The sequence below is a fragment of the Phyllobates terribilis genome, unplaced genomic scaffold, assembly GCF_046119375.1.
Source record: "Phyllobates terribilis strain yellow unplaced genomic scaffold, ASM4611937v1 Scaffold_10__3_contigs__length_209671492, whole genome shotgun sequence".
NCBI classification, from domain to species: Eukaryota; Metazoa; Chordata; class Amphibia; order Anura; family Dendrobatidae; genus Phyllobates; species Phyllobates terribilis.
The window spans coordinates 54,553,135-54,565,201 of record NW_027362770.1 but is presented as its reverse complement, the minus strand read 5'-3'; the positions used below and the strand labels follow the sequence as shown (position 1 = coordinate 54,565,201).

The window sequence follows — 12,067 nt, the reverse complement described above, 5'->3', positions numbered from 1 at the left end:
AAGTGCACTCGGGAGGGCACGGGTAATATTCTGGGAGAAATAGTGGTGGCTGGGGGCCGAGTATGGAGACCCGGCCACCACCGCCATGAGGTTGTGCAAAGCTTCCGCCTCCACGAGCCTAAAAGGCAACATTTCAAGTGCAAGCAGCTGTCCAGAAATGTGACAGTTTAGTATTGCGGCCTGTGGGTGGGTGGCTGGCTGCATACTTGTGCTTGCAACCCTAGTAACAGAAGACTAAGGAGATATATGGCCTAATCATCATCACAATCTTCAGCGTTTGCACTATGAACTCTCCTGATGGAGAAGCCAGGGCCCACCGGAGGATTTTCCTGTTCTCTCGTGGGCCCGTCCAACCCTGCTAAGAAAGCAGCCCTGGCTAAGAAAAATCTGTGGGAAAGTTCCCGGACACTCTATGGCTGCTTTTTTTTACTGTGGACTTTCTCTGTACCGTCCCTGGCCACATTCACTTGTCCACATGTTTGTGGTTAAGCGGTCCTTCCCAGTAAGTGCACTGGGGAGGGCACGGGTAATGTTCTGGTACCCTTGCTTGTGGAAGGCAGGGACGACACCCCGGGAGAAATAGTGGCGGCTGGGGACCGAGAATGGAGACCTGGCCACTGCCACCATGAGGTTGTGAAAAGCTTCCGCCTCCACAAGCCTAAAATGCAACATTTCATGTGCAAGCAGCTGTCCAGAAATGTGTCAGTTTAGTATTGCGGCCTGTGGGTGGGTGGCTGGCTGCATACTTGCGCTTGCATTCCAAGTAATAGAAAACTAAGGAGATGGATGGCCTCATCATCATCACAACCTGCAAGGTTTGTGCTATGAACTCTCCTGATGGAGAAGCCAGGGCCCATCAGAGTATTCTCCAGTTCTCGAGTGGGCCCATCCAACCCTGCCGAGAAGCAGCCCTAGCTAAGAAAAGTCTGTGGGAAGGTTCCTGGACACTCTATGGTTGCTTTATTTTTACTGTGGACTGGCTCCAGCAATCCAAAGATTGCAATCTATAAGATCCCTACTCTGGCTCCCAATTGCCCAGAGTATCCTGTTCAAACTACTAACACTGACGTACAAAGCCATCCATAACCTTTCTTCTCTGTACATCTCTGATCTAATCTCCCGATATATTCCTTTTCGTAATCTCCGGTTCTCCCAAGGACTCCTTCTCTCCACACTTATTTTTTCCTCACCCAATCGCCTCCAATACTTCTACCAAATATCCCCCATCCTCTGGAATTCTGTGCCTCAACACGTCCAATTAGCCACCACATTCGGATCCTTCAGACACATCCTGATAACCAATCTCTTTAAGACAGCCTACAGCCCGCCATTAGCTCGCTATCACCTCAACACCACCGGAGCTAATGCAACTCCACAACCTAGTGTCCCCTTTCCCACCATCCTGTAGAATGTAAGGCCGCAAGGGCAGGGTCTATAAGACTTAAGATGAAATATGGTACCTTGGCAAAGCCCAGTTATGTTCTCCATCTGATATCTAACAATAACAAACAGGTCATGCTTGAGAAACTTGCACCTACTGCCTGTAAGTGTCTTCAGCTCCTTTGTGAGAAAGTAATGTTTGCTCAGCCAGTCTACCAAATAAAATTCCTGAGGTATGGAAATTGTGGATGGCTTTGCTTCTGGTACTGGGTGCAAATACCAAACCGTGCGGTGCCGTTCACTGGATATGCCTGGCTGGTTGGAGTCAAGCTCTTCCCCAAAGAAAAGTACCAGGAAGCTAAGGAGATGGTGGCCTCTATCATCATAAAGGAGTTTGCTCGTTGTCTAGTAATCTGACTTTTATACTAAAGATACTGCTCATTTTTATAGTTTTAAGTGAGCACGCAGAGACCGTGGTTTCTGCAGCAGCACATCCAGGCCAGGATAGTGGTGGAGAAATTGCTGTACCATCAGATTGAGGATGTGAGCCATGCAAGGCACGTGTCTGAGGTTGCCCCGGCGTAGGGCCGCCACCGGGTTTGCACATTATCGCACACATCCTTCCCTTGCTCTAGGTTCAGTGGAGAAAGCCATTTCTCAAATTCGGCCTGGAGAGCTGCCACAATTCTTCAGCTGTATGACTGCGATCTCCAAGGCATATTAATTTTAACACTGCCTGATTGCGGTGAGCCCTGGCTGCGCAGTACGGAGGTGGGGGAATTCTCTCTGCACTGTTGGAACATGTGTCTCAGTAATGCAGAGGTTGAGGGCACAGGTGGAGACCCTAGAGGAGGTGGAGGATGCAGAAGCAGTGGAGGAAATGTTACATACAGAGGTTTGTCCCGCAAGCCTTGGGGATTCCAACCCTTGCTGTCTAATGACACCTTGGAGTCTAGTGGTTTACTTCTCCATCCTCTGGTGTATAGTGGTTTAGTTCTCAAACCTTAGCTGTTTAGTAGTTTAGTTCTCCAACCCCTGTTGTGTTATTAATTTAGTTCTCCTTGTTCTGGTGTGTATTTGTTTCATTCTCCAAACTTAGCTGTTTAGTAGTTTAGTTTTCCAACCTCTGTTGTATATTAGTTTGGTTTTCCTTGTTCTGGTGTGTATTTATATATTTCTTGAACACATCCATGCTCATGACGAGGGTTTGGATTCTTGTTGGACCCTACTTCGTCCGACCCGGATCAACTGAAAAAAAATGTGGGCATCGCTACACATGCTTTCCCCCTCTTGAGTCTGTGAAGCTTTGGATCAGACCTCTGATGCCCCCAAATAGAATGTGTGAACAGCTCTGCAGACTCACCCATCTGTCCTTCCCCACAGTCAGTTGGCCAGTTGGAGAGTTGTTACGTGGGTGAAAAGAAGGGTAATTAGGGTGCCACTCCTGAGGACTGTACTATGTGTGATGTTAATGTGGAGACCAATAAATCAATAAAGTAAAAGTACCATCCGTGACAATAGAAATCTAGCAAGGTATAGGTTATGTGTTTTAAAATATAACTTTTAATGGTATTACCTAATAAAAGGGCGGAAGGCTCAATTGAAATTAAACAACAGACATGAACAGACCAACATAAGACACATATACATCAAAGTCACAAAAAAACACGGGGGTGAGGGAAAAATCCCCCAATATTGCAACCTCCCGGCTATAAATTAGGGACTAATACACAATTTGAGAAAGGAACAGTCTCACCATGAGATGGAGTATGGCCTAACTCAGAATACACGTAGATCCCCGCTTGATTACTTCATCCAGAAGATTACAATCCACAGGAGAGATATTGAAACAAATGGCACATGTAACTTTTTAGTATATTTTCCGCTTTGGGCAAACTTATTATGCTGTATTCATACAGCGGTCCCCCTTTTTTTCTCATTATCCCCTGATGACTGACTTACGAAACGCATAGGGAATGGGATTTATTCTGGGACATGTGCAATAGATCCCCGGTCCATCCACTCTGGCTATAAGAGATTGATCTTGGGTAATGTGTGGGTAAATTCCCCCACCCCCATTTGTTTCAATATCTCTCCTGTGGATTGTAATCTTCTGGATGAAGTAACCTAGCGGGGATCTACGTGTATTCTGAGTAAGGCCATACTCCAACTCATGGTGAGACTGTTGCTTTCTCAAATTATGTATTAGTCACTAATTTATAGCCGGGAGGTTGCAATATTGGGGGATTTTTCCCTCACCCCCGTGTTTTTTTTTGACTTTGATGTATATGTGTCTTATGTTGGTCTGTTCATGACTGTTGTTTAATTTCAATTGAATTTTATTAGGTAATACCATTAAAAGTTATATTTTAAAACACATACCCTATACCTTGCTAGATTTCTATGTTAAAGTGGAGGAAGAGGAGCAGAGGCCACTTGATGCAGTGCTTGTCATCTACTTGTTCACAAGTTCTTCCTCCCCCTCATCTACAAGGCGTACCACTGTGCGACTGCCAATGAAAGGGAGTGGAGTCCAGTAACAGAAGTTTTCAAAATGCTGCACAATTGCTCACTGCAGCAAAACAAACCTATTTCTCTTCTCTCATATCATACGTGTATCACAACCCTAAACAGCTTTTTCAAGTCCCTCATCTGTCCACCATCCCGCCCTCCCTCTCCTCTCCTCTCATTTCAGCTGAAGGCTTAGCCTCATTCTTCCAGTAGAAGATTGACAACATAGGGCAAAGCTTTTGCTTAAAGTCCCAACAGCCCCTTCTCTTAATGACTCAACTCTCTTCCTCCAAAACCAACTTCTCCGCCATCAGGGAAGATCATCTTTACTCTCCAAATCACATCTCACCACCTGTGAACTTGACCCAATATCATCCCACCTCTTTCCAAACTGTACCACAGTCTTCATCCCATGCCTAACTCTCCTCTTCTATGAGTCACTAACAACTGGCATCTTCCCCTCATGATTCAAACATACCTCAACTACACTCATCTTTCAAAAGCCCTCCATTACCCCATCCTATGTTTAGCTATCACCCCATCTCACTTCTCCCTTATGCCTCTAAACTACTGGATCAACACGTCTATTTTGAACTGACCTCCCACCTCTCCTCCTGCTCCCTTTTTGACCGCTTACAATCAGGCTTCCGACCTCACCATTCCACTGAAACTGCCCTAACCAAAGTCACCAATGACCTACTAACTGCTAAATCCAATAAGACTACTCTGTCCTTCTCCTCCTAGACCTGTTATCTACCTTCGACACAGCAGACCATACCCTCTTACTACAGACTCTCATCTCTCGGCATCACAAACTTGGCCCTGTCTTGGATCTTTTCATACCTAACCAACAGGGCATTCAGTGTCTCCCACTCACACACCACCTCGTCATATCAACCCCTATATGTCGGGGTCCCCTAAGGTTCAGTTCTAGGACCCAGGCTCTTCTCCATCTACGCCTTCGGCCTGAGACAGCTCATAGTCTCACGGCTTTCAGTATCATCTCTATGCTGATGACACACAGATCTACCTCTCTGGACCTGATATCACTTCCTTACTAACCAGAATCCCACAATGTGTGTCCTGTATTTCATCTTTCTTCTCTGCTAGATTTGTAAAAATTAACATGGATAAAATAGAATGCATCATCTTTTCACCATCTCATTAATCCCCTACCAACTGACCTTTCCATCAAAGTGAATGGCTGCCCACTCTCCCCAGTCCTGCAAGCTTGACTCTGTTCTGTCCTTCAAATGTCAGATCCAAGCCCTTTCTATTTGCTGCTGACTCCAACTACAAAGTACTGTATCTCAGGGATCTGCACATTCCTCAACCATGAATCTAGAAAAACAACAGTGCATGCCCTCATCATCTCCTACCTCTTTTACTACAAGCTCCTGCTCTGTGGCCTCCCTTCTACCACTCTCACACCCCTCCAATCTATCCTAAACTGTGCTGTCCGATTAATCCACCTGTCACCCTGCTATTCCCAGGCTTCTCCCCTCTGTCAATCCCTGCTCTGGCTCCCTGTTGCCCAGAGACTCCAGTTGAAAAGCCTAACTTTGGCATACTAAGCCATCGAAAACCTGTCTCCTCCATACATGTGTGACCTAGTCTCCCTGTACTAGTTACCTGCATGCAACCTCCCATCCTTGCAAGATCTCCTTCTCTACTTCCCTCTTATCTCTTTTTGTCACAATCGCATGCAAGATTTGTCCTGTGCATCTCTGCTACTGTGTAACTCTCTACCCCAACACATCAGACTCATACCTACGGTGGAAACCTTGAAAAGGAAGCTGGAGACCCACTTCTTCTGACAAGTGTACAATCTGAGGTAACCCTTGCTCCAGCATACCAGTGCACGACTAGCTGTTCCCTGACCTACTGTATCCTCACCCATCCCTTGTAGATTGTTTGTGCGCCCTCGCAGGCAGGGTCCTCTCTCCTCTTGTACCAGTCGGTGAGTCACCGACGATGACCCCTTTTCATATGTAAAGTGCCACGGAATAAATGTCACTGTAATAGTAATAATAATTATAGTACTTGTACTCTGGGTCAATTGATTGCACTTTCCAGGTGTCTACCCCTAGTTCGATGTGCTTTTGCAGCTTTTGGGCCCTTTTGAAGGTGTTGTGTATATGGTTTGTTTTGCCCCCCTTTGAATGCTATGGCGTTTGGCGAAAATTTGATGAATAAATTGGCGAATATTGCAAATTTGACGATCGTAATCCGATCCGAATATTGAAACCTTCGCTCATCTCTAATCTTGACTAAGCTACTGCTAATAGCATTTAAATATTTAGAGAGAAGTCAAAATGTAGAAGAAAATCCTCTCCATTCATGATATTTAAATTGTTCCTTGTATTAATTTTTACATTCCCCATTTAAGTATATGAGACAGTTGGAGCAAATTCTGCAACAAATCTGGCTCTAAGTACGACTTTATTCCAGTCAATGTCAGAAGGAAAGAGTGGCCAAAGAACAAATAAGTACTTAGTAATCAACCAAAAAACTACATAAATAGCATTATTATGGATTGTGCAATTATCAGTCTGTTTGTTGAGGAGATAACTTCTCAGTACAGGAAAGGACATTGAAATAATATACAGCAAATAGAATAAGATTTATGGACATCTTATCACATGTCTAATGCTGTTTTGTTTCAAATACTTACATGCATGTCAGCATCCCTCGTGTAATTAATAGCCATTAGAGGAGAGCTAGGCTTACAAAGGCAACAATTAATCATGCGTGATGAATATTCCTGTATCTTCCTGACTCTATCTCGTGCGCTTTTCTTGGCATTTTCATATTGTGATGATAAATTAGTTTCTTTTTAAAACTTTTTGGATGATAGTGAAAAAAAAACAATATTTTTGTTTTATGCTTTTGTTTGATGACTTCCTTTGTTTTCTTTTTTTTTTACTTATTGTCAATCATAAAGGAGACTGTCCACTCCCCTGGCTTCTCTATAATTGGAAACACTGATATTTTTCATGAAATAACAATTCTGGATTACCGTATTTGCTCTTAGAGTTCTTCATTGGGCTGTAACTAAGGTTATGCCTCTGAGAAATGTATAAATACATTGACAACTGGGCGTTATCAGAGGGGTGTATCTCCGCACGCTCTGATGCTGCCCAATTAATGCTTTTATTGTCACACAGGGAAACTCCCCTCTGATAAGGGGAAGATAACACCCAGTTATTGATGTATTCACAAATTTCTAGGAACTTAACAACTGCAGTTATAATAAAAAAGTCTTTCCCTGAAATGTTATTTCATAGGAAATGTAAGTGCTGTAGTAAATTAAACATGTCAGTAGAATAATTTTCATACGAGTGTATTTTTCATCAGTATTCCCTTTTCTGTGTGTTATACAAAGCTAATGTAAATCTATTAGTCTATTCACATGGGTGTATGCAAAATATGAATATGTTTTAAAAATGCAACATGCGCTAATTTCATCCACTTTTCACATTGAAGTCAATGGAGAGTAATTAAATTATAGAAGCTAAAATAGAAATAAAGCAGATATACATGTGCAATATAGTACTGTACGCCCAATGCGATGTGAACATAGCATGTATAGCAGGAAAGGATCATGTAGATGGAAGTCACGGTTTACTCTGTGCTTACCTGTGTAGAAGGGATGAAACACGTGGAGGCTATGTGTCAAACCGCCGGAGTGGGGGAATTCATCTATTGTCAGTAAAAGAAGCGGTCCGTGAAGATACAAGGTAAATATATGAATGCTGCTGCATAGAATGCTACAGAGTCCGGGATAGATCGGGTAGGTCAGAAGATCGTAGCGTAGTGTTTTCAGTGTTCCGGCCCGTAGCGCTGGTACAAACGCTTCAGGAAAAAAGGAACTGTGACCTGCAGCAAATGTGACGCCACCTGCTATGGGATTACAGATGGGCAAAAACAAGCTGCAAAGTGATCCTACTTGTTTCAAAGGTAACGTCTTCCATCATCGTTGCGATCCTAGTCTGAGTTATACAGTCATCTGACTCAGGCTGTACGATCTCAGACAGGTAAGTTTTACTCTGAAATGCTGCAGTGTGTATAGCAAGTATGCCCTAACACGCACGTAGAAAGAGACCTATCAATACTGGGCAGCGGGCAGGGACCGGCCTATCCGAATAGTCTACCTCATTGCTTGTGCCCGGTGGCAATGAAAAGTATGTTTTTCTCTGAAATGCTTCAGCGTTTCATAGAAAAACATACCTGGCTGAGTATTCTTGAATAATTGTAAGTTCCCCCAAAAGGGATGAACAAAAATTTTAGTTGTCCCCACACAAAAAACAGGCCCTCATACAGTTCTGATGAAGAACAAAAAAGTAATGGTTCTCCGATTGATCACACGAATAAATATAGTTTTTAAAGTAGTGAAACATATAGTAAAACTATATAAATATAATTTTGCCATAATCATACCAATCTGTATGTCCTTTTTAGCGCACAATGAACTTCATAAAACCTAACATAGCTGTTGCAGAATTCCACGTTTCCTTTATTCCACAGTATACATCCTTATTTTTATTGAAAAAGTACATGACATGGTAAATAAAATGACAGCTTTCAATAACGACTCTTCAAAAACAGGGGAGAAAAATTTAAGTAAACAAAAAAAATGTAAACTGATCACGGTGAGAATTAGTTAAATCTTAAACTGGCCACTGGCTTTACATTAAAATCTGTCTACTTTATTGCAATGCTCATTGATTAAAAATGTTTGAAACAAAAAACTGACCTGACATTAATAGTTTGTTTCTCCAAAAACATGCAGATAGTTAATGTCAGATAATCTGCCGAAACTGGAAAATGTAATCTTAACTAATGCCTATGGCCGGTCTCAGCCTGTGCACAATGATCCTGCTTGTAGGAATAATCACTAGGTGAAATTGGGCAAAATAATTGGAGTCAATCATTATCTGACCTGCTATTTATTCCTATCCAATCGCTGTCATCATTGCTGTCATCACATTTACACAGCAGTCAGATTACAAAATCCAAATAGCTGAACCACTCTTCTATAACTATAGCTCCATTGTCCTGTAGGAATTGTAATACCAGCAAATATCACTTCGCATAAATAGACAGACCAATGACTCAATAATAACTTATTTTGGCATCTATTTTTGTAGAGTCAAAATGTGGATATTTGAAGGCAGCCTAAAGTAACTTGCATATGGCAGAGCCAAGTGCAGGCGGCTGTACAACGCATTCTGAGACCCCACTACGATGCCTTAGGTGCTCAATGTGCCACCAGATGGGGTTCAATGCAATGCCAATTACAGATTTATTCTCTATGTTTCGAGAGGATGATAGCTCCTTAATGAAGAACCTGCATTTTTTATAGAATTTATGTAAAAAGTAATCTATATGGTATAGCTGGGTCCCACAGAAAACTATGGGTGCCATATTGCAACCCAGCATTTTTCCACAGCCGTAACATTTTTGTGTGCATTAGCCCTTGGTTTCACTACAATATTTCATATTATGGGGGCTTCAGAAGTCAATTAATGGAGGAGTGAAGTCAACTTTAGCCTAGCAGCACTGCTGAGGAAAACTGTAAAGCATAAAAACGTATTTAGATTAAATTTGATAAGAAGGGCATTAGAGTGTTACAAGCACTTACTGTAGAAAATGGACGGTCTCATAGTGTGACCATAGTTCATCAGCCACAGGTCAGTTGATGTATTTAGTTTGGTCAGCAATTATTTAAGCCATTTTTCCTTGCAGAATTTCTTTAAAATCAACTTTTAGTGACATTTCAGGGCTGAATTTAAGAAACACAACTTCAGAATATCTTTCATGGCTGACATTGATGTATCGCTGTGAATAGTGAATGTTTGCTCTTCTGCATGTTGGCAGTAAATAGCCTCTCCGCTGCAAATATATTTTCTTCTCTTCGATGTCTTATACCAATGTATATAATGTCAATTGAAATGGATTTAATGTCACGATTTTTGCTTTATGTTGTAAAACATGCAACTCAATGTGGGAATACACCCTAACAGTGGACTATGAGACTGGCATATACTTTTAATCCTCCGATTAACCAAAGTAGTTTTGTGCTGCTTTGGCGTATAAGAGTATGGACTTGTAGCTGTAATATACTGCCCTTGCATTCAGCTGACAAATCTGCTTTTATGTGGATAGAAATTTGGTAACTGCTATGAAAATTAGGTTTTTAATAGTTGAGACTTTGCTGCAAAGCAAAGTGAACAAAGTTTGTGTTTGGTGGAGTATTGTGCCGTTTTAGGTTGTCCCTTGGGCTTAAATTTCCCAATTTTATCTATTGAATTGTTAGTAAATATGGAACAATCTGTAGTGCAAGTTTTTTGGTCCTAAAGAGGTCTTTTCTAGATTATTTCTGAAAGGCTTAAAGAAAGCGAAGGCTAGTTTATGAGGACTTTGCACTGTTATTCCATATGTGCCACATGGTACCGGGGTTGTCCACCACTTGGACAATCATGTTTTCTCCTTATAAAATAATAACACTTTTACTCACCTCCATACTCACCACCGGTGGCAACGCCATTCCTTAGGTGTCGGTGCTGGCTCTCCTGGGGCTCGCATGAAATAACAGTGTCCCTATGACCAATCAGCAGCCATTCCACTGTGCCCTCCTTCAGAGGTAACTGACATCCAGAGAACGTAAGAGCAGCGACTGCTCTCTCACTTACTCAAGATGTCTGATTTGTCAGAAGGAGGGAACAGTCAAGAAGCCCCTGATTGGCCACAGGGACACTGTTACGTCATGCGAGCCCCAGGAGAGACGGTGCAGAAACCACTGGAATGGCGCTAGTACTGGAGGTGAGTATAGGTGTTACAATGTTAAGGGGTAACATAGTGATTGAGAAGGGGTTGTACAAGTAGTGGACAACCACTTTCATCATTACAATTTGGAAAAGATTTTGATTCATTTACACTTCATTACTTTTTTTTTCACAGGATTTTGGGGAAGACAATTCGCTGTACATCACCAAGGTAACAACCATTCATATGGGCAATTATACCTGCCATGCTTATGGCTACGATGATCTCTACCAGACCCACATCCTTCAGGTGAATGGTTAGTAAATGGCACGTACGACAATTCACAAATACCGCTGTTAAGATATTGCAAATGTTAGATGAAAGTTAGAAGTGATGAATTATATTCTTTTAGACAATTATATGTACAATGTAAAATCACATTGTTTGTCAAATGTATAAAATGTACATTATATTTGCAGAAGGAATGAAATACCTACATATTATACCTACAGAAGTTTCTATTCAAAATACTTAGATATTAATAAGAAGTTGGTACCCCATGGCAGCTAAAACTGCTTCACTCCTTTAGGAATATTTTCTACAAGATTTTGAAGGTGTCTAGAATTTTTTTCCCACTCATCCAGAAAAGCATTTGTGAGGTCAGACACTAATTTTGGACACATTTACATGGTTCACAATCTCAGTTCCAGTTTATTCTAAAGGTGCTCGATGAGCTTAAGGCCAAGGCTTTGTGCTGAACAGTAAAAATCTGAACAGTCATGCTGGAGCTGAAAAAAGACCTTCCCCAACCTGCTGCCAAAAAGTTGGAAGCTGCAATTATCCAAAATGTCTTGATTTGCTGAAACATTAAGATTTCCCTTTAGTGGAACTGAGGGGTCTACATAGACACTTAAAAAAAGCCTATAACATTATCCCTCCTCTACCAACCTTTATAGTTGGCACAATTCAGTCAGACAAGTAGCATTGTCCTGGCATTCATCCATCCCAGACTCATCCATCAACCTGCTTGGTAGAATAATTTGATTCATCACTCAACAGGATATGTTTCAACTGCTCAAGAGTCCAGTGACTCCAGGCTTTACACCACTCCATCCAGCACTTGTCATTGTGCTTGGTGATGTAAGTCATGCAATTGAACATTCAGTACACAGATTTTGTGCTGATGTTAATACCATAAGAGTTATGGACTTTGTGGTTATTGATTCAGAGGACTGTTGGCAATTTTAATGGACTCTCAGCACTCGGCGCCCCTGCTTTGTAACTTTACGGCTAAGCTGCTGTGGTTCCTAATGCTTCTACCTTTCAATAGTACCATGCTAATATCAGTGATCACCTTAGATTGAGCCATTCTTTCACTAATGTTTGTACAGACATAATGGTGAGATGT

The 12,067-nt window shown here is 41.9% G+C and overlaps 1 protein-coding gene across 3 annotated transcripts in view; it reads left to right on the top strand.

Annotated features, from left to right (window-relative positions):
• FSTL4 (follistatin like 4) overlaps window positions 1-12,067 on the top strand; it is a 1,654,952-nt gene that overhangs the window by 1,412,991 nt on the left and 229,894 nt on the right. For all 3 annotated transcript variants that reach the window (XM_073649560.1, XM_073649559.1, XM_073649558.1), the window contains exon 8: window positions 10,855-10,975. In XM_073649560.1, coding sequence (XP_073505661.1) covers window positions 10,855-10,975 — 121 coding nt within the window. The remainder of the gene's footprint in view (window positions 1-10,854; window positions 10,976-12,067) is intronic.